General features: G+C 36.6%; 2 protein-coding genes across 4 annotated transcripts in view; both read right to left on the minus strand.

Annotated features, from left to right (window-relative positions):
• Positions 1 to 274: 274 nt before the first annotated feature.
• On the minus strand, positions 275 to 16,196 carry LOC139694066 (uncharacterized). The gene is made up of 11 exons (XM_071592488.1): positions 15,817 to 16,196; positions 12,416 to 12,675; positions 11,097 to 11,275; positions 10,284 to 10,404; positions 9,350 to 9,587; positions 8,826 to 8,900; positions 7,088 to 7,429; positions 5,432 to 5,491; positions 3,408 to 3,703; positions 2,579 to 2,734; positions 275 to 792 (listed from the first exon to the last, which is right to left on the minus strand). The coding sequence occupies exons 2-11, from the start codon at positions 12,624 to 12,626 to the stop codon at positions 374 to 376; spliced, it is 2,097 nt and encodes a 698-aa protein (XP_071448589.1). The 5' UTR covers positions 12,627 to 12,675; positions 15,817 to 16,196; the 3' UTR covers positions 275 to 373.
• Positions 16,197 to 19,671: 3,475 nt separating this feature from the next.
• The window catches only part of Vmat (Vesicular monoamine transporter), a 218,034-nt gene continuing 214,245 nt past the window's right edge, over positions 19,672 to 23,460 (minus strand). For all 3 annotated transcript variants that reach the window (XM_071591764.1, XM_071591765.1, XM_071591766.1), the window contains one exon: positions 19,672 to 21,623. In XM_071591764.1, the coding sequence (XP_071447865.1) occupies positions 21,555 to 21,623 (69 nt within the window). In that variant the 3' untranslated portion in view covers positions 19,672 to 21,554. The remainder of the gene's footprint in view (positions 21,624 to 23,460) is intronic.

Raw genomic sequence — 23,460 nt, forward strand, 5'->3', positions numbered from 1 at the left:
TTGGCAATTAATGTGAGGTTGAACTTGGGAGATTTGGGAAGGGAGAGGTGCCCTGTGCTTATGACACTGTTGAATGTATCCTCCTATAAGACCCACTATATCTGGAAACTTCTCAAAGCCAGTCAAACAATGCACATTACAAACCTCATAACCAGATGGAAATAATATTGCATTTTATGAGGATGAAAGAAATTAATAAAATGCAAATGATCTTTTTGAGACAGACTGCTATTTTGAGATTCTTTTAATAAAATAAGTCTCATTGAGCCTTCAATTTTGTTATTACAAGGGATTTGATTTTGTAATAGTCTTGAAATTAAGTACTACTATTCCTTGTTACATATCATCTGACTCAGAAGGAGGTCATGTTGAACTAAATGACATCTATCTCTGGGTTGCATTTCTCCTGGTGGCAGAATGTTCGGTATACAAAGGAGACTATCATGGCTACAAAGTGCACTAGAAGAATGCATATGGGTGTAGACCAATTGAGGAGAGGATGGCTCTCCTCGGATGGGAAAAACTTCCAAGACACCACAAGGAACAGCACATCCAATAGAAAAAGTATATTTTCCATTGTTCGGTACTCCCATGGGAAAACCATAAAGGTTGGGCTTCTACCCATCAGGGAGATTGCGTTTTTGACTGGATTTTTCTTGAAGTGGTACCGTGGGTGAGCCATAGTTCTGATAAACAGATACATTCCCCAAACTGAGTGAGGAAGTTGGCAAATGCAATAGATCCAAAGAGGTTGACTAGCTGCCACAAGGCTCATAGCTACAGCATGTGCTCCTGAAAATGAGGAAAATAATGTTAAATTATGGTATGATGCAGAATGTAGTCTGTTCAGAATTAGGATCATCAAGTAATAATTTCTTGAAATAATTCAACACTAATTCATTTGAAATCTATGTTTGCACTTCAATTATCAATATGCATGTATTGATGGTACATGTGGCAGTGGATGGACCTATGTGGTAATCATTGTGGGAGGGAGGTTGAGGAACAAGTACCTAATAAGTTTCATGTATCTCTGTATTTATGCAAGTCATTCAAAAAGCATATGTTCACTACCTTGGAGCTGGATGTGAATGGGAGAGACAAGCCTGGGATTAGGTTTAGGCAGGACAGGAATGGAGGGAAGAAAAATTTTTATGAAACTTTTCCATCATGTAGAAAGAAATAATTTTCTGACTGAAGTACTTCAGCTAAATCAACTGAATATTGTTAGAGGACATATCAGTATGACAATGTAATAACTGCCCCTAGATTATACTAAAAGTACCATGTCTTGCACTACATTTCTTTATTTTGAGGTTTAATTGGTCTTCATTCTCATATCAAATGCTCAATACTCCACCTTTTGCCAAATATTACCTTCAATTTATATTAACATTCAAATTTTAACTTTGGCAAAACATATCTACTAAACTGTTGTTATCTCAGCTCTTGACTCAAACTTGGGCAGGACATTTAGGCCAGATAGGCATCTTCAGGACACACACAAGATGATTAGAAAACTTAATTAAACCCATGATCAAATTGATGGATTTGATGTAGGTATAGGTTTGTTGATGTGACGTGACCCCCTGACATGCAGGATGATACAGAGAGGAAGGAAGATTGCCGTTGGGGGAGGAAACATGGAGGGTGACACAAAGTGCTGCAGGTGAATTGCCAAAAGAATATGGTCACGTTCACCTCTAGCCATTTCTAACTTCAATCGTTTTTTATAGGCTTGACCAGTCTGAAAGGTTTCTTTGCTTGACCCATAAGTTTTCAATGACATGGAATACACTCTATGATGAACATAGTAAAACATCTACAAAGAGGCTGCCAAAGTGTCTTTAAGATACCTTGAAAATATTCTAATCATCCACTTAAACCTCATGGTCTTAAAAGCCCTGTTTCAATTGCACTACCATGCCCTGAGAGAAGCTGTGTATGGTGCACTATAAAAGGCAACTAAGTGCTCTGTAAACAAACTTTCCAATGGAATAGATACCACTACAGTATGCCTATAGGAAACAGGAAAAGGTTTTAACAACCTAGGAAAAAGGAACTTAATAAATGGTTAAGTCAAAGTGGTCTAGGTAAGAGTAAAGAGAATCTAAATATGTGTCTTTATTGATAGCAGAAAATTGGTGCTTGATGGGTATCATGTTGATAGAGTTTGCATGAAACCCTGCTGTTTCATGCATTCATTTGAAATAAGCTATAGTATGTGCTCATGTCATAGAAAAAAATTGTAACTTCAGTGATTTTTATTACGGAATAAAACAGTTTGGTATATTTTGAAGGTTTATTTTCTAAAAATATTCTGTTTTGGTCAGTCCTCCTTCATAAGTAAGTATCTTAGGAGTTTTTAGCAGAGGATTATTATGAAAGTTCTTTGAAATCCACATTCATCCACTAAATTACTGCATTTTGATTTCAGAAAGATTGAAATTGTTCCCTGGAAACTAAAATCACCAAGGCAATCATTTTTACAAAATGTATATTAAACTTTACAGTGCATGAAAACAATTTACAAGTGTTTTGTTTCATTTATAATTCAATAAAAATTAAATCAACTAACCTCGAATCAGCAAAATGGAAGTACATTCCAAAAATCTGGCATGAAATCCCAATGAGTTTGACCAGTCTTTAAAGAAATGCACTCTGTGATGATCTCTATGAGTTGCTGATGTCAAGGAGACCATAGATGTGAAGATTGATACAATCATAGGAAGATCTACAAATTAATAAATATTTCAAATTACAAAGATTTAGGAATTGTGTTAAAATACATAGCATATTTTTCAGTGAGTTGCCTTCGTTGTCCATTTCTATTTGCAAATCAGAAGATCCCTGTGAAATAATTGCTTACTATGATTTCTCCCCAATAAGTCCTGAAATCTTGCTCTCTTCTTAATGAAGAGTATCATTAAATTGAAATCACCCCTCTCTTACATGGAATTTACAATGTTTCTCAGTAAGCACTATTTATCCATAAAATACTAATGAAAAATCTGACAATCAATTCCAATTATATCAATGTGATCCTTAAAATTAAATTTAAATCGATTTAAAGGTGTCTCACAAAAAGACTACTGAAAAGTAAATACCAAAAGAAAATACAAATCAATATTTATATTTGTTCAGAAACTCAAACAAATTAAAGGGAAATGTTGCAAAATTTACCAAATATTAAGTAACATTGCTATTGATTGTGAATGGTATTAATTTTTGTACAATTATACTAATTTATTAACATTAGAATAGGACCTATAAAGGTCAATCTATTTAGTCATCACTAATTAACGAGCAATGGGATGGATGGCTGGGGACACTTGGAAGACTTTCAGGTTAGCCAATGCAGAGGGTAGCCAGTTTCTCATTTGTGAGATAATAATCCAGAAACTTACCTTCCTGCATTGGTATTCTCTTTTCCATCATGAGAGATGCTAGCTGTGACCGGATCTGGAACGGGGCCTGGTTCACCACCTCCAGGTAGTCGTGAGGGACAAGATTCAGATTGACAGTCTGGAGCTTTTCAAAATACATTCGCTGGATCACTTTTGAGTCTCCACTCCAAGCATCGCCTGACTTTTCCAAACCCTTCCAGGCCCTTTCATGGGCATAGTATCCCCTTAGCTCCACCAATGTGAGATCAGTGTATGTCCGCCTTGACCTCAGTGCGTAGATTAAGCAGTACCACAAACTGTGGAAAAGAATGATGAGCCTACCTCAGAGGCAAAATCATGGCCATACTAATGTTTGCTCCAAGGGAGGAACTATGTCCACAACTTCATAAAATATTGTTGGCTTTGTCAAAATTCAAAATTAATATTTCTCATATGCACAGTTAAAATGCTGAATATATTTTGTCCTACAGGTATAAAATGAAATTAAGCCTCATTACATTATGTTCACAGTATTGCATTCTCTAAATTGGCACAACTATAATCCAGCTTAGCATGATTTGCAGCTTTTTTGTAGATATATTTTCACTAATGAATGAATGCATAGACTCACTTTATTGTTATGTATTATTTTGAAACAAGTTCTCATTAGACAAATTTCCAAAGAAACTGATGTAGATGTCGCAACAGTAACTTTTAATGGAGTCATCCGCTAATGTCCATTGAAATGCACATTAGTGGATTTCTTCGGAAATGTTTAAAGTTGGCTTTAACCTCGTGGACAGTGGGGCGTCGTACACGACTACGAATGCCTGTGACATTGTATGTACGATATTTCCTCACAACATCTTGTTCCTTTAAAAGCCCCAAAATTTCAGAGCCTAAGAGGATGCCTCGATAGCTGGCTAAAGCACTCAACCAAATATTGAGGGATCTGGGTTCGAATCCCAGTCAAGGGGAATGATTTTTACATTCTGAAATTGTTGCATTGAAGTTCTCATTACTTTTAATTTTCATCAATATGATGAGCTTTAGTTTTCTGTTACATGTCAACATGTGTTGTAGATAAATTTTATAATTGATTGTAACCGAGTATTTTGATACTGTTTAGGCAATGGAGTCTATTTGAATAATAGATTGGGTGGCCAAAAGGTTTTTCCATTGAAATTTCTCAGATGAAAAGTTAAATATCCATCCTTTCAAAAATTAGTACAGCTCTTACAAATATCATAATTGCTTACATGCACAATTTCAATTTCCTCCAATTATACATTTTAACTTTGCTTTCTTTTTTGTAGAAAACCACATTGCATGAAATAATAAATAAATAAACCCCAAAAATCCTCCTTAAAAGACATAATATTTTTACATTTTTGCAAAATGAAGGAGAAATGATGTTCTCAGAATGAAAGTGATAGGGTTAGTAAGGGGAAACACATCAACAACAAATGCCACTCCACAAAATCTTCCTGGTAGTTCATGACAAAAATATCAGAGGAATTGAGTCAAATCATAACCTTTCTTTAAGCCGTAGTTACATGCTATTGAGGCCCAATGGTAGTAGTTGATGACACACACTACTTGTCTGGTTTGAATTTGGCAAAATATATATGGGAATGAAAAACAAAGCAAAAATTTAATAAAGATAATCTAGGAAAGAAAGGTTAATTGGTTAGGGCATTGTATGAGGAAGGAGTGCCTGTTGAAGATTGCATTAGAGGGAATGATTCAGGGGAAGAGTGGATGAGAGAGGAAGAGTTATATGATATTGGACGTGATTAAGATTGGAAGAAAATATGGAGAAATGAAAAGAATGGCTCAAGACAGGAAGACATGTGCATCAACCATGAGTGAACCTGCCATGCAGGGGAAGAACCAGAGATAAGATGAGAGAATGTTCAAAGCCTTTGTGATTAACGCCTGAATTCATTGTTTTATTCATTTGACTCAAATATCACTTGACTTTCTAATTATAAAAATAGGAAATGATTTATTTTAATCCTAATCTCTTTTGAAAAAGTACTTACTTTCGAATATGATAAGTCAGTGCATCGCATATGTCAAATTTGATTTTTGCAATCTTGGCTCTGAAAGAAAAAGTACATTGTGCATAATAAGAAGAGACCCATAAATGTTGATAAATTTCCTAAACCTGTTTCAAATTACACTCCAAAACCAAAAATTGCATCAATTTGCACGAAACTTGGGCATGTTCCTGGTAGAATCAAGATCAAAGTCATTGTTTTATGATAAATATGATCCCAATGTAAAATATATATAGTATAATGCAAATATATTTTTGAAGTGCACAAAAATACAAATATTTTTCTGCTCTATATAACCAGGATTTCAAAAAAGCATCATCCTCTGCATATATCCTAAAATATAATTAAGATTTGTACGATTGTTGATTGATTAAAAATATAAATTCGGTCAATAACATTTTATCATTCGCCATAATGTTTAAGCATAGCTGGTAAAATTATAAATAGAAGAAAATACTGGCAGACTATAGCAGAGAAAGTAAAATATATAAAGTAAGGGAGTATAAAATACAATAATAGTTATTAAATTTGTAGGCACTGTAATATAAGTTACCCATGCATATAACTATGAGCAGATCTTTAAAAAAATATTCTTGCGGCAGGGCTACTTTAGTAGTAGTGTTCAACTATTAGCCCAACAAGGTTCAAATCTGGGTCATGCCTCTGTAAATTATCAGTCAAGTTCCAAACAGTGTGAATATTCCATGGATTAGGGCTCCTATTAAGGCTAAGAATTGAATGGGCACCAGGGAGGCTTGTTAGATGACGCTTTATGCATAACATCTTGGACGAATGGTGTTCATCTGCTATTCAGCTATTTTACCTTTCTATTAATTGCGATGGCAATGAATATGTCCCGTGTACTGTTACTATGCAATATCACCAAGGCAGATATTACCCCGGATCAACATGAATCCAGGGAAATGGTAAATAATCAGGCGCCTTTGCTTATTTTATTTTTTATTTTACGACTTCATCGGAGCGGGGTTGAGACTTCACGTACCTCCTTCCGTCTAACCCTTGTACATTACAATTCACACAAATCAAAAGCATCCATGCCCTAGGTGGAGGAAAACCCACCTAGGCCGAACTCGAACCCGAGACCTCTGGGTGGGCGGGCTAGGGCGTTACCCCGACACCACCGGGGCTGGCGTGTTTATTGAGGTTTGTTGGGGTGTGAAAATGAATGATACTACATAACGGAAGGTAAGCTCCAACATAACTCATAAGATGAACGAGTCTATATTTCTGATAAGCTTGCACCCTCACAATCGGGAACTCAGAAGAATTGTCACGGAGGTCATGGCCCAAACAAAGCAAAGAGTCCTGACCTCCTTCCCAAAGCGACACTGGACTTCGTCGCACGTCCACAAGGGCATTTAACTCGACGTCGAAGCAGATATCAATAGATCTGCAGAGAGTCTCACAAGACGTGTAAATTAGATCGTGTTCGTAAGTTTAAACCATGTTAAAAAAATAATAAAATTTAAAATACTAATGTGATTATCAAATACATTTTGTGGGAATGTGTATTCATTGAAGTTCTAATTATCACGAAGTGCTTATTTCAAATTTGAAAAATGCTCATTGTCGGTGTGCAAAACTTTCCTCTACCCGTTCGTCAACACCTGCTCTCACTTCTGCCTCCCGATCCAGATGCTCTGCAAGTGTGGGACGGTCGCGAACAGGAACGTGAGGTAGGCGAACGCCATCCTGCCGTTGACAAGGTGCTTGATGGCCGCGTACACGTCGCTGCCCTCGTCCGCCACGTAGAGCACGATGGAGACGACCCTGATGACCACCTGAAAGAAGGACGCGTAGTACTCCTCGGCGACTCCATTCTTCTTCTTCTTCCGCCCCTCGCCCCCTTCCGCATCATCCGCCGCCGCGACTCCCCCTTCCACCACCGCCAGGCTGGCCTCGTCCCTCACGCCCTTGGCCGCTACGTCCCAATCCAAGCCTTGAGGCCCTCCCTGGTGGCTGGGGAAGGAGAAGAGAAATGGGGTGATGAGGTTCAAGGACTAGGAGAGATGGCAGCGTTGACTACGGTGAACGATGGAAGGAAATGGGGTTACGCGGATGTACTTCCCAAATGATAGCCCGACCAGGGGCCTGGCCGAAAACAACATGCCCCTGTGGCAAAATTGAAAGGTGGTGGCGAGCAAGAAAAAATCACCGGTAGCAACAATCAAACTAATAATATTCCAAAGAATATGAAAGATTTGATTCCATACTCTTGAATTGAAATCACGTCGCTCACTAATGCGTTTGAAAGTCTAGTTTTGTAATCGGAAATATTTCAATGTGCATCAATTTTGTATATATTTCGTCTGTCGTGTGAAATGATAAGTGCGTTGGCTCTGTCTGGATTTTCATCATATCCTCCTCCAATTCTCACACACGCATTTTAATTTATGGACCTCAAAAATACCCATTAAATACCATGTATATAGTTTTCTTGTGTGCGTGTACAAGGGTGAAAAATGGAGAGCAGTGTCAAGAGACGAAATATGATTAGAATCATTGATTTCGAATTCTGAATGTCAGGGAGAGATTGGTGAGAGCAGTGACGGTCAAATGGCTCCACCGACTTGTTAACGAAAAAATTCCTTGAAGAATGAATAGAAACGAATGCTTGTGAGAATTCAAGTTATTAAGAGGGTAACCAATAACGCATAATTTGATAGACGAAGTATTTGCGGCAGGTGACGTTAATGGGAATCGTGGAAGGAAAAATTATTGGGGAAGGCGGAAGCTGGGTGACGAAAAGAGTGATAAGAAAGTGCATGCAATGTGAAACCATTAAGTAATAGAAAATTAATGAAAAACCCTAAAAGGAATGCAAATACACGGGAGGAATGGGTAAAACGGAGTCAACAGAAGACAGAGACTTCGTGTATTCCATTCAAAAACTTCGATTTAACATGGTAACTTGACCCAACACTTCCCTTGCTTCTCACTTTGGCAATGACTAAATGGTCGAAAATCGGGTCGGGAAAGAAAGACTGAACCGAGCACAGAAATTGAGTCAATTTACTATCATTGCATCGTTCGGCTATGAGAACGAGCCCATATCAACCGTTAATGACCCCCAAATACAAGACCCCACTCGCATAAATATTTGCACATACTTGTAATACCGCAGTTTTGACGGTAAATCGTTTCATGATTTTGGATCTTGAAATGCTCTGGGTCAAAATACTGAATATTTTCCTTAAATATACAATTTTTATGAAAAGAATCGAAATGAAAATCGAAAAGAATGAAAATATCCTTCCAGCGTCATCGTAACCAAGGCTACCCATTCAGTTGAGGTATAGGGAAGCCTTACATATTTACGAATACGCTTGTGCTTGGAAATTAGATTTACCCTTACCTCTCAGTACTTTCATCTTCGTCATCAGCGAACCATTCCAAATCCTTATCAATGGGTTCCGCGTACTTAACATTTCTTCAAAGAGAGAGAGAGAGAGAGAGAGGAAGTATAATATTAAGACACCTAAAATAATGCAGTACATAATAAGTAATAATGGCGAGAGTAAAAAATGCCAAACGCAAGTAAAGGGCTAACGGATGCAAAGAGAAAGCATGAGAACAAATTTAACTCAAAGTACTTTATATGTTATATTTTCATTTAGAATGTGGTGGGTGTAAAATATTGAAATTCCTGCACATCAACAGAGATTTAATGAAATATTCTTAAAGTAGTAATTGTTCTAAGCTAAGAAATCATGCCTTCGAAAGGTTAATATATTAGCCTAAATGTACCCAATTAAAATCCATGAATTATGCGTATTTTTTCTTTTGCTTTTAACCCAGAAGTGGTGGACATTCAAAACATAAAAAAATATTTAATATTTTATTTCTACTGCACCAACTTGCGAAATTCTCTCAACTCACTCTGGATTTTTATTCGAGAAAATCACCAAGCCGTTGAGAGAGGATGCGAAAACGGGCCACTCAGAGGACGACCGCCCGTCCAAGCCCGGCTTGGAGAGCATACTGTTCACGACGCTCGTTTCCACTCTAGTCATAATGGTCAACAGATCGAAACCAGCCTGGGTGCTGCTCAGGAGCTCGCGGGAAAGATATCTGACGTAAACGTCCTCCATACCAAATTGCCGACAGGTGTCGTAATCTGCAAATAGAGATGCATTGTACTCATGTTGTGCCTAGCGATCTATCCAAGTGGACGATTCATAAAAATCCTGGGATTTCATTATAAAAACATTTATTGGCATATAGTTGATGCTTTCATGGACAGTGTTAGACTCGTGCATTATGGATTTAACTTCATAAAAATCAAGAACGTTTAGGACACACAAAGATATGAAGACTTTACTTGTAATTCTGGCCATAGATTCATTAATTACTTGTATAGAAGATTGAGTTCAAGATCCTCTATCTCTTTGTACCAATTATTTCCGGCCTTGTTGCCAATATCTTTCTTTCACGAAAACAACTTGAAACTGCTATATATTTCAATGAAAATAAACATAATAATTATGATTTTTGATTTAAATTTATTAGAAATGGCAATGTCATTAAGAGCTCGAGCTACTTGCAAGTAATCGTTATATCATTTGGACAAATTCAAAGGATTAATGGGGGCCTGGGGTGAAGTTTTATAGTAAGAAGAAGGAAATCAGCAATTTCATCGCCGGATTTATCGCGAAAAGTTTTATAAAAATAAGTGAGAAATATTAAATTCATAAAATAAATTTTACGGGCTCTGGAAGGCCGCTTGATGGTTCGCCAATATGCATAATACATTTCCAAAACGGATTGCGATGACGCGTTTATAAGTCAAACTGTGTTTTTGTTTCTGACTTACCCTCCATTCTGCTCCATGATATTAGGCAGTCTTCTGGAATGGGGCCTTGATGAACTACGGTGCTCGAAGGCGATCCTCTCGTGAAATCATCCTCCACCAAGTTACTGTTTTGTCGAAAGGTCTGAAACAATCGTAAATGAAAAATATTACGTTCCATTGCCACAACAGGTTCAAGTTTGAATCATTTAAGTAATAATTTGAAGATACTGTTAATATTGAGGCCACACAACTAGGGACTGTTTCCAGGATGACTTTGTTGCAGTTTATTTTAGAGTAAAAATGAATGGAGATACATGTATAATATATACTTGGAGAGTTATTGATTATTCATAAATTTTCTAGCCAAGATTTCCCTTCTCTTTTATGTGCAACTTATTTAGCATCATCTGTTACATATTTTATTTATCATACATTTCACATGGATGGTGAAATATGATTGAAATGCTAAGGGGATGAATCATTCAATTTTATCTTGGAAAATAAAGAGACCTTTGACAGTTTTCTCCAGATTAAAGGATCAATTCCAACAATTTACATTTGTGCAACAATGAGTATGCAGTAATGAACACTAATGCAACTCACCTATAAGAGTAGGTTGACATTGAAATATTTCCAAATAGTCAAATCGCTTCAGTTCTTCACTCCGAAAATTTTCTCAATATTTTGTTATCACTAAACGATTAATTTTTACCACTGATTCGTACAAATAAGACCGTAGTGAAATATAGTAATTACAGTGATATAGATTTTGATTCAAAATATTCTTATACTTCCTTGAGATACTCCATAGAATCCATCCTTGCGACGAGTTACCTGAAGAAAGAACAGTTTGGGTTTCTTATCCAAAGTGGGACACTTTTCGGACGCGAAAGGCTGCCACAAGAATTCTTCCGGGTATTCGCCATCGTAGGCCCATATCATTCCGCGACGCCTTCTGGCGCTGAGCACGACAATGGCAATGGCGTCCCCGTTACTGTGGTTCATCGCGGCGACTAACCGGAAACATCAAAAAGCAGAATCAAGGCCTCATGCACACGGAAGGAAGTAACGTCGATTACATGTATATCAGTTACAATACGGTTTATCGGTGTACATGAGGTATGCGTCCGTTACACTATTTTCAATTAGAGGAAGAGGGTTGAAATAATTATTTTTATTATCTCCGATAAAGATGAAATCATTTCGAACAAATTTGGAACAAACTCCACCAAATGAAGCTTATGGGCGTAAAGCTCTTTTCTGGAAAAGTATTCGGTAGATGGACACTGAAAGGATAAAAAGCAGGAGTAGCATATTGCAAGGGTCACATGCTTTATTATTTTTATGATATGAATCGGGGTGTAGTTCAGTAAGATTTAGGAACTTGGTTGTTGAGGAAAGATGGTAGGTGTATAATGGAGGCTTTTGGGATGCGGGTGTGGAGATGGATGGAAAAAGTAAAATGGACGGAATGGAAAACAAACAAAGAGGTACTAGGAATGGTGGGGGAGGAGAGAGAGATTTTTCGAGTAATCCAAAGGAAGCAGGAAAGTTAGATGTATAGCATTTAATTGTCGATGGAATGTTGAAGACTGTGATATGTGATAAATAGGAGAACGTTAGGCAAGAGAGGAAAAGAAATGTTGGACGGAATGTAGGGAGGTAGAAATTATGAGGAATTGAAGAGAGATTTGTTGTATTGTAGTGTGCCATGTTGCGTAAACACCTATCTTAACCATAAGACTACCATTATTGAAGTGAAATGTTATACTAGGGGAACATATGACCCCTTCCTAAGTGGAGGCAGGCATATGGACGCCACGATCAAACATTGATAGATTAAAATGATTTCACCAGAGGTACCCCATTATAATTAATTAAATCTTTATCGCACTCTCTAGAAAATATTCAGTCCAAACAAATGTCTTAAGTAAGCTGTAGAGAGAACCATAAAAGTTAAAAATACCTTTTTTTACTTTTTGAAATGGTTTTGAAATCATTTACAAATTTTAAGAGACATGATTCAATCCAAATTGTTCAATTTATTGCTAAATAATTCAAGTGACCATGACTATAAATTTTAAGAGCTAAATTGTGTAATTGTTACTTTGCCTATCGGCTCAATTTGTCACTGCCGGTGATCATTCACCCACCCTTCTGGATGATAGACTCAATCTGAGCTACCGTGTAATCCTTATGAATGAGGACCTCGAATCCAAGTTGATGAAATGCGTCTGCCATCTGCAGAGTTGATTCCTTTGCGTGGTGGAACAGACTTGGTTCACCTTTGAAGCATCCGTGACTGAATATCAAGCAGTAGCCTGCTCTAGGATGACCCATAAAATATTCCTTGGACCCTTCCATATTTTTTTTCTTTCAGCTATTTCCACCCAAAAACTAAGTAGACATTTTCCTGTTGAAAAAGTGAAACAAAAGTTGCATGCAAATATTCAAAACAATTAAATGATTTCGTAGCATCCATGTTTAGGTTGTTCGCAAATAAAGTTTAGCATATTAAAAATGTATTAAAATTATTTTTCTTCGTCATTAAAAGGGAGAAACTTAAAAGTTTGAAATTTGATCTAGACGTTGAAATAGGATCGTTGAGATAAAGACAAGTTGAGGGCTTGCTTGAAAATGTTGAAAGGTGAGGAGATAAGAGTTGTGATTTCCAAAATAATTATCCCATTTGCTTTTTAGGCATCGGAGTCTATGGGCGAATGGCTAAATAATTAGACATTCATTTCAACTTCATTATGCATTCAAATGAACTTTAAATTTTAAATAAAATTCCAATTGTTAAGCTTATGCCTTTTGTACGAAAACGGTATACTTTCGCCTATGAGAAATTGATGTCAAAGTTTAAATTTGTTCCTTCCAATTGGACTCCATAGCGGGCTTCTCTTCTCTGATATTTTTATACCGCTCACAATTTGCATTTGCTCTGTGCACCTTTGAACTACTGTGCATTTAACGTTCACTGTATCTCTACTGTAATTTGAGCAACAATTATTTTTACATAAATAATATATGCGAGAAGAGGAATAAAGAGTGACTACCCCTGGTCATCTTGAAATAAAATAATTATAAAAATAAATTCTCAACAATTTATAAAAATAGAAACAACATGCTCAGAATATGATTGCGGTCAAAACGATTACACTGCTTCAGATTCGACTAGGTCATTAGGTGAGGCTATGAATTTTAAGTGTGGACATGTCTTTCTCGTATCATTAATTAAATTTTCGTTAAAGAATATACTTTTTTTAGGTAGGTGGATGAGACGAAACGGTACCAGCAAACCATATCCTTGGAAAATAAACTAAACATTTTTTTGACCTAAGATTCTCTCTCCACGCGCCGGATTTGATTCCAGGAAGGAGATGAGCATCCTCTAAACCCTAAATATTTTGATAAACATTCAATCTGGACTTTCCTTGAAGCTCGTCGATAAACAAACTTTCAAGCTAACCTCTTAGTCTGTCGAACTGTAAACACTCTCAACAGGGTAGAAAATAATATCAGGGCACCTTACTTCAGACAGGGTAGTCGCTTAAATTTTTCATCAATATATTCTCTTCTCAAAAAGCCAGAACGCAAACTGAACAAACCAGTCGAGTACATTAAGTAAAAACTACCCGTGACATAACTTTCGGGTATTGATAATCTACGCACATCATTCTTATGAGATCATGTGACTTAAAGCGCACTTTTACTATCGAGGAAAAATGGCTCAATCCATTCTAATGGAAATATGTCAGCAGCGAGTTTTATGTTTTGTTTTACCTGTCATTTATCCTAACAACTGATTTTTCTATTTTCATGATGTCATATATTATATGAAAACCTACATGTGCATGCTCATTTAGAATGGAAAATATTCAGAATCCTTTAATATAACAAAATAATGATTATCAAGAGCATCGTCAACATATTTTAACATGAAAACCTCCGCTGATTGCAATGTGACGCCGAACAATCTATAAATTTTGTTGGCATTGGAAACATTATTGCTAGTAAAACGAGTTCCGGTATTGAAAAAAAATGATAAGATAAATGTAATGTGTGTCATCTTATTGGTTCAGTCGCATATAAAATTTCTGTAAACAAAATAAGGTACGGATCTTCGTAGATCGTGGTTTCATATTTTTAAGTTAAGTTTCTCCCCTTTTACGCTCTCCCTCACCCGCCCTCACACGGAAGATTGGACGCATTCCAGGAAGAGAAGTCGTTGACACTCATACCAATCTATATTAAGAATTTCAAAATTCAAGTTCCGTTTAACAAGTGACCAGAGAGATTTTCACCTGCGCTAAGAGGGAGGCTTTGCCATCGCAATGCCGCACTGCTGTCAACAGTTAATTGGTAAAAAAGCAACAATACAATAATTATTTTGACGTTTTTTTACATATATCTCTGCAAAATAAAAAACTTTTAGCGAAAGAAGAAAGAAAATCCTCTATCTAATTATGCAGTAAGGCAGGCGTGAAAATAAGCAAGAAGTACTAGACAAAATATTCTCTTTTTTTTCATCGGAGAAGTTAGTAAAATGAAAGATGGAAACATTTCTATCCGAGGATCCAAAGAGCTATTTTATTTCAATGGTAAATTAAGGAATTTCGTTTGAGTTTATCGATAAATAATTACACTTTTGCCTTTCCCTTGACGTAACTGTATACATTTTAGTTTTCTGCACGTGCACGGTACGATTTTAGATTCATTTAGGTCTGGGAAACTCCCTCGGAATAGAAACATTTTTAGTCAAGTAAACGCAATCTATATGCAAAAGAAATTACTACAATAATTCAATTTCAAAGTGTTTTATGTTATTTAACTATTAAATAGAAAAACACGGAACGTAATACCCGACAGTAGTTTATCGTTTTGGAGTCAGGTTTCTTCCTTCTGTCCGCCGGACCGTGTTTTCTGTTCTCTCTCTTCCTTTCCTTCCTGTCCTAAACAATGAGTAAACCCACCAGTGATCTTTGGGATCACGTCAGTCAGAAGATGACTCGGTCTGTAATGAAAACTCTGCATCATTTGTGACGCCTTAACATGAAACAAATTTGCGAGTAAAGGTGTTTTCTCACGAGTTTTGAGAATTAAATAATATACGTTTTGAAAGGGAGACGTCTCAAATGTAAAAAGCTACCAAACGGATTTATTTATTAAATCAGAAGAAGTTTTCAAGTAAAAAATAATCTAGACCATGCTTTCGTTGAATACGGGTCTTACGTAATAACTTGGAACTATGATCAATCGATTATTTATGGGGATGTTATGTGTAAACCATGCATATGTAAAACTTTAAAACTGCCTAATTGTATTGAATGCAATAAATACATTAGTTTTGAAACTAATTTTTGAGCATAGACTCCGATAAAATGGAATAATCGATTTAGTAAACAAGCAAGACAATTTAAGTTATCGCCACTATTTATCTTGGACACATCTTACGTCCCATGTTGAGATTCTATGTCAAATATTAATTGTTATGTTCGCTGTACTATCGTATTTCACTTAAAATATTGAAGACAAACATAAAATAACTTACTTTTATCCTACAGCAGCTCAAAGTAACTGTGCTTGAAGCTAAAACAGCACGAATGGGTAAAAATTTGCACGGATCACATGCCTAGAGCAACACTTAATTTTGGTCCCACACACAATTTAAAACTCTGTGGTGTTCGGGTTCTCTTGGGAGACGTTGCGACCGATTGTGTACCTCACGACGTGTTCCTTCAGTGGAACCGCTGCATTAAACAATCTAATGTCCTTCTCGACCCTCTTATCCCTGCCACGAGATAAGGTTCACCCAAACAATTTTTTTACACCTATTCCCTTATCCTACTCTTTCTCAATTCTTCCGGATCAACAAATACGTTTCACATGACGGATTGCCGTTGAGATTTGCTGCGTGGGCGCGTCGTATGCCGCGTGAAAGTAAGCCAGCTAGGCAACGCAGTGTTGACTCGGGGCAAGGAGGTTCGAACACCGAGACGGACAAAGTAACCGAACTTAATGAGTCGCAAGGTTTCGTTCGAAAAGTGTGGATTTGGACGGACGCCCAATGGGGAAACGGAACCGGTGCGCGGAGCGGCGGTGAGAGAGTGTCTATTTCGAAAATCTGAAGGCGGTCGAAAAATCTAGCAAAGACGCACGTGGCGCTCACCCCAGTCCAGGCGACAGCTTCTGGAAGTCATCTCAACTGACAAGGCGAGGGTGGTGGCGGAAGGCGGGATATACGATGGATTCCAGTAGTTAGATGGCCCGAGTCTGGTATTTCCGAAGAAATCTCCTTTATACCCCATCGGAAATTCGTCTCCTAATTAGGTGAATTTCTAGTGCAACTGGATAGGACGCTTTGACTTAGACGAAACGTTGTGGAAGTACCAGTAAAATCGAATCATTCTTTTCCTGAACATTATTTCAGTGAAGTTTCCACAAAAAGTTTTCAAAGCCATTACTTAACCCGTGCGTGTGTACACTTTCATGTTGTTGTGCCTCTATCGGAATGGTTGTATATCCGATTGTCAAATTAATTGAAAATCACAGGGAAAGGGACCTGCTCCGAATTTTCTGAATCAGGGGATTTTTTATTCACTTTTATTTTGCTTTCAAGTGTGAGGGTCTATATTCAAAACGTTTTTGTTTCATTCCTCCCATTTCCTGGTGATTTTTTACCAAGTTGTTCGATCCTTTATTTTCATACCCTTTAAAACTTTTAAAACGTTTTATATGAATTGAGTGTTTATTTCAACTCCATGCTGATAACTTAAGTTCTGAAACGAGGAAGTCCTAATCAAAGAGGTAAAATTATGTTTATTTCCTCAATACCACAGTAATCAACCCGAAAGTCGGTTTGTTTAGTGAGGGTACAGCTCATTGATTACTACGGCAAACGACGGGTGAATTTCACATATCAAGGTAGGGGTAGAAGTTCCTTTCCCTGTGTTGAGTATAGTATAATAGTATCCCAGGAAGATCTGGTATTCGAAAAATCCCATTGTTTGAGTAAAGCTGAGGGTGCTTAGAGGGTTCCCCAGGAATATATCACGGGCCCAGTGCTTTACCCGCTAGAATACCACGCCCTCTTTTTTCTCTTAAGTAGTTGGTATTCGTTTCATTCGTGCAAAATGTAATAGAAATATTTTATTAGGTAAGTTTTATTTTTTTATTTGTACGATCTCTCTATGAATGTTGATGGTCCATTCTCCATTAACTAGATGTGCGAATTTCCAATTGCCACCGAGGAAACAAATAATTCTACCACCTGGGTACGAACCTGGGAATTCGTTGTGAGAAGGCCGTGTGCTAGTCATTTGTGTAATATTAAAAGTCTTTTCGTAAATAATAAATCTTTCGTGCACAATAGGTGACGACTTGGTCTTCGCGTACCGCGGGTGCCCGGTGTGGATGAACCCCTTGCCCCACGCCTTGCAGGCGGCTTGGAGGCAATCATTCAGTTGTAATTTTAGAAAAAAGTAATTTACCCGAAATAATAAGTCAATATAACAGGATTAAGCTGGGATTGAAAATAATGAAGCTCGGATTCACTCAATCTAATGGTTTTAAACAATATTGATGCTATGTGGAAAAATTACCGTAAACGCGGTTCGTCTTTTTGTCTTTTCTCATCCGTTATGTCTGTATTGAGGATGGATGTTTGTTCCTTTTCAATAACATTCTCAAAAAATATTTTTTAAATCTTTTCTAAATACATTTTGGCTTAGCACATTTCTGCTGTAAAAATTGAATTTCTGACCTATACTTTAAGTCCTTGCAAATACTTTTGAAAAAAGTGGGAAGAGTACTGTAAATCATAATAATATGGACTTTAGTTAGAATAAACAAGTGATAGCTACCTTTCGGATAGCAATGTTTCGGTTACAGAATTTGATTCACGGAATACTTCAGTAAAAAAAGAGAGAAACGCTTATTCTTGACGATTTAAGGTGTCAGGATCTCTCGAGACTGATGAGGTCGTTGAGATATTTACACATATTTTGGCGTGGGTACCTCTTTGTCATTCAATACTGGTATAATGTGTAGTAAATAATGCGGTAATAAATGAGTAAAACCAGACTAATTAGAACAATTTAGCTTAATGTTTACAGAATTAATGGGTAAAATTAAAAACCGGTACTATTACAAAACATAAAAATTCATGTGGTACTCAAGTATCTGTAAATTGATAATTACCGGAATTGAGATATTGGAGGAAGGAAGAAGGGAAATCTTGATTCAGTAGTTTTATCTTACCGAAAGACTACACAAGACCCACAAAAAATATTCCCCACAGGACACCTAATTAAGGACGTAGATAGATTCAGCTTAAACAAATAACAACTCACAAATATCATCCTCGTGTTAGCTATGTGTGGTTTCGCTTCAATGTTTCACCGTGTTAAGCATCTATCTTATAAAGAAAGAAATGAAGAGATTTAAAGAGACTAAGAAGATAGAAATATGTAAACTGTAAACTATCTAACATTGAACATTTTTCACTCACGCATACGTATCTTATGGTTTCGAATGATCGCACGCATGATTAAAATAACTCCATAAAATGAGCATCGTCAACACGAAATTCGTGTAAACTGGCAGAAAATACGTATACATGAGGCACACTTGACTTGGGCCGGTATTTAATTAAGTGCCTTTGACATTTAGGAATGCGATGCAGCAAGTGTCGAATATACCATAGAACGTATCGGACAAACGACCGTTTCTAGCTGCCGTGTCTACGCAATCGGTGGTAATAAAAGCCTATTAATCCTGCAGGTCTCGATTTTGGAAGCACAGTGTCGTAATGCGTGGCTATGTCTTAGAGAGTGAAGAACAGTGTCTTCAACTTTGTCGGCGTCTGCCAGAAAACCATACTCACAGCCCTTCATGAAAAACAAAAAAATATTCGAAGGTGATAAATGACATTTTGTGAAGCATAGAAATAATATTTTTTTAAATATATTAGACTGAATGTTAATTCTTATATTCATTTATGAGAGCCCATGTTGGAATTCATCCATTTATTTTCAACAATCCTCACAACTAAACCACATAAAAAATGGAGGAAAAATACGTAATGCATTTCGTGAGGGAAATGCGTAGCGTTAGAGAAAAAATCTATAATTGCAAAAATAATTTACTGAGTTTTACCGCGAACTAAAGGAATTGGACAAGAATAACACAAGGACTTCAAATGCCAAAGTCGTCTCCCTTAAACTAAAGAGAAAGACTTATAACGTGTTGACATCATTGCATAGAGGATAAATTAATTAATTCACCATAAATGATACTTACTTACCTACATGGATCGAATGTCATGATGTTCCACGTCGGGGACACCTTTTCTTGAGAATTTACGATCCAACAACACAGAAGGCAAAGGTAAAATTAGACCAAGACCTGATGTTTTTTTTCCATTTATTGCATTACAGCTCAGCAACATCACAATAATATCTAAAGCTCTTCATTGACAAATGCCAGGGGGATAATACACAGTGATGTTTTTTGTATATTTTTTATATTCGTATGCATATATATATACCTATATCAAAACTTTGGACAGACGAGCCTCTCAGTTCTCAAACTTGCCACGAGGTGGTAGTTGAGGGAAATTGTGAATGGCATTGCTGTCTTCGGACCCACACCAGCTGCTCACGCAAAGTAAAATAAATTGCAGCGAGACTTGAACTTCATATAGTTATTGTCAGGTCACATGACTTCTCGGGGAGCTTTTTTCATAGCTCTCCCGAAAGATAGTAAACTTTAAACACACTACGATCTTTTCATAATAGAGAACAGAACATTTTTTTTTGCACAACACTGGATACACATGAAAACGACATCATTGGTTATCATAATTAGATAGATAACAAATACCAGCTTTGTTTCACTCGGGCGATTCTCACTGTGGAGAACCATCTGTTTGTTTCATTTTAACTCCTCTCACTTCAGTGCAGTGATGGAATTCTGTTCTTAATCCCAGTAGACATCAATCACATCTTTTTGTTAGAACATAACTTTGGAAACATCGTAAGATTACAAGACCTCAAGTTATGATACTCTACACTTCAAGCATTTTAATGCACTATTAAATGGAGATACCACATCGATTAGTTGTTGAAGATGTCTTCAAAAATACAAGTGAACGAAGAGTTAGGGTGGCAACAATTGGCTGAGAGGCATCGTCATATTGAAACCCCTTCCATTTATCTCAAGGAGTGGCATTTTTTTTGTTAACAATTCCATTTATATTTATATATATATACATATATGTACTCTTAAACAATAAATTCTCTACAATGTTGGTGGGCAGCATTTGCACAAGAGTCTTATCGAGTCATTTCCTTGTTTTTCTCCTCAGCGGCGAAGCACTCATTCGATAAATTGTTCAACATACGTAGTTTAGGAGTGCTTTGCTTGAATTTATACAAAATGTCACATTCTGACAAGACGTCATATTTAACAGCCAAATGTGGACCACCACTTTAAAGTACCTCTGTATAAGATTCTGTGCAGCCATTCACAGGAATCACACATTCTGAGGGCATGGTCCGAAAATAAATTCTTTGGAATTCAAAATTTTGAATTTCATTTAGACAGCACTCCTATTCTATTTTAGTACGTTCACAATCAGAACTTTTCTCCGTGACAATATATATCTCTCCCAAGCTGAAGAGATGTGTTCGCCATAATCAATCATGCCCATTTGTTCATGATATTTTCATATTTCTTTGAGCATTTATCTTAGCTTGAATGACAGATTTTCATTTATTTTATAGTGTTAAAACTCATAGTTTAATCTCTTAATAATGCTTTTAATCGTGAATAAAGTTCTCTTGAATCGATCCATCATGATGATGCTTCTGAAATTCTGAATTTTTTGTATTGCTGCAATTCTTTTATACAAAATTGCTTGTATCAGATAAATAGAAACACTTCATTCTTTCCAAATCGGCCAAACGGGGTTGACCTTGGAAGATGAAGTTTACCATTTACAATCTACCCTGTGTGTAGGCTTTTTATCAAATTTATGTGGCTCAGCCAGAAGTGAAAAAGCTATTTTAAAAAATAAAGAATTTAAGTCATATTTCCTCGAAAGCCTGGACTCGATAAACATTCGTGAAAAATCCTCAGATCACGTCGAAATTCTACCTTCATCCTTGAACCGTGACCCATCAAACTGTTTAGAGTTGTCAAGCACTTGCCTCGGCTTTTGGTTAAACTTTACATCGTTACACAATTCATCCTCCTCACATCTTTTTCCAATGCTTAATTTCCGTTCCTCTATTCATCTTCTTCCTCGTTCTGGTAAGTGACATACCTCACGGATGACTTCTCTCCCAAGATCAGAGACTGAAACGAAAAAAATATAAATAAATAAATAAATATATACTTATTTATTTACACACACACAATCATGTGTATGTGTGTATACATACACACGATTCATTATTTATTTATTCATATATATATATATATATGTATATATATATATATATATACATATATATATATATATATATATATATATATATATATATATATATATATATATATATATATATATATATATATGTATATATATACACACACACACATAAAATCGTGTAAAACAAATTATTTGAAAGTTGGATAGTCTCTCCTTATCAGTTAAACATGTCACTTAAAATTCACTGATTTACAATGGGTTCAGAAGTATAAATATAAGAGTCTAAGCGAACAAAATGATTCTCCAGGATATCGAGGGATTACCCACGAATTTTTCACGAATCCGCCCTTCTCTGTAACTTGTAATGAGATGTAGATTTTTCTCTCTGTGCCATGCAGATTGATGATGGCTTAGTGGCCCGAAACGTATTGTTTAATGAAATGAAATGTTGAAGTGAAATAAAATATTAACATATGATGTCGTCATTTCCGACAAAAAAGGCGTCATACATATAGTTTGTGCCTCGGGAAAAGACAAGGAAGAGGATGTTTTACGTCAAAGCTCCCTCCTCGTGTCCTCATACCAGGTCAATAACCAGGAGGCAACGCTGCCCCGGCCGGTCTACAGTCACGATGTGGCACCGGCGGACTTATTTTTGTTCCCAAGAATAAAAACGAGCTCGAAAGACCGCCATTTTGGAACGCTGGATAACGTCAAAGAGGCCGTGATGAGGTGTCTGAATGAGGTTACCGTCAGACACTCTGTACTAGAATATCGGCCTGGGCGAATAAAATTTTCACTCTTACAGCAGGGTGCACGCCGTCTTACGTTTGACCTAAACCGTACAACTTGAAGAATTTTTCAAAGTTTATTTTTCAAAAAAACTAAGGTGATTCAAATGCCAAAATTCCACATTGTATAAAAAAAGCATTCGCATTGACCGGGGATCGGAACAGAATCCTTAAATATACGGTCGATTGATGTATTTTGCATGTTGAGCCACCCAATTTGCATCCACGAAAACGTGGTATCCATACATTTGTGAGTCCATCGGGGGACGGATCTCCTGAAATTATTGCTGCAGAATTTCTCACTATTTATTTGAATTTATGATCATTGGTAATAAGTCATAAAACATATCATCATTAGTGAGAATTCGGTTAGTGAAAAAGTACCATTCATGCCAGGCATGCACACATGCGTACATTGCTACCCTCAAATGTTATCCATCGTGCGATTAGTACGGATAATTGTGAGAACTAACACATCTTGAGAACGTAAAATATGTGCATACCTCCACGGTTAAACGTTTAGTGTTAGCGCTGTACGGAGTATATAACTAAGTCGACTGGGTGTATAACTGACTCTTATTTATTCTCACTGGATAGAAAGAAGAGAGGAAGTGACAGAAGTAACAGTTGCATCTCATACTGCATTTAAAAATTCATGAAATTAGACGAAGCCCTTTTCTTTGGAAAGCCACAAATCCAACTATGCCTACCAAAAGAATGTCAGTGGAATACTGTTACTACGAATTTTTGAAGGAAAAATATCCCTCCAGCCTCCCGATCAGTGCTAATGAGGGCGAGGTGTATTTTTAAGTGTTCAGATTTGTTCACCAGAGTACACGTGAAAAGATAGACAGTGTGAGTTGAGATATTTTAATGACGTTATACGACAGCAAGGGTAAATGAAAAGGCTATTTATTGCAATGGTAATCAATTTAGTTTAAAGTTTTGTATGGATTTAAGTATTTAAAAG

Source organism: Hetaerina americana, unplaced genomic scaffold (genome assembly GCF_022747635.1).
Source record: "Hetaerina americana unplaced genomic scaffold, ioHetAmer1.1.p SCAF_5, whole genome shotgun sequence".
In the NCBI taxonomy this organism is placed as follows: domain Eukaryota; kingdom Metazoa; phylum Arthropoda; class Insecta; order Odonata; family Calopterygidae; genus Hetaerina; species Hetaerina americana.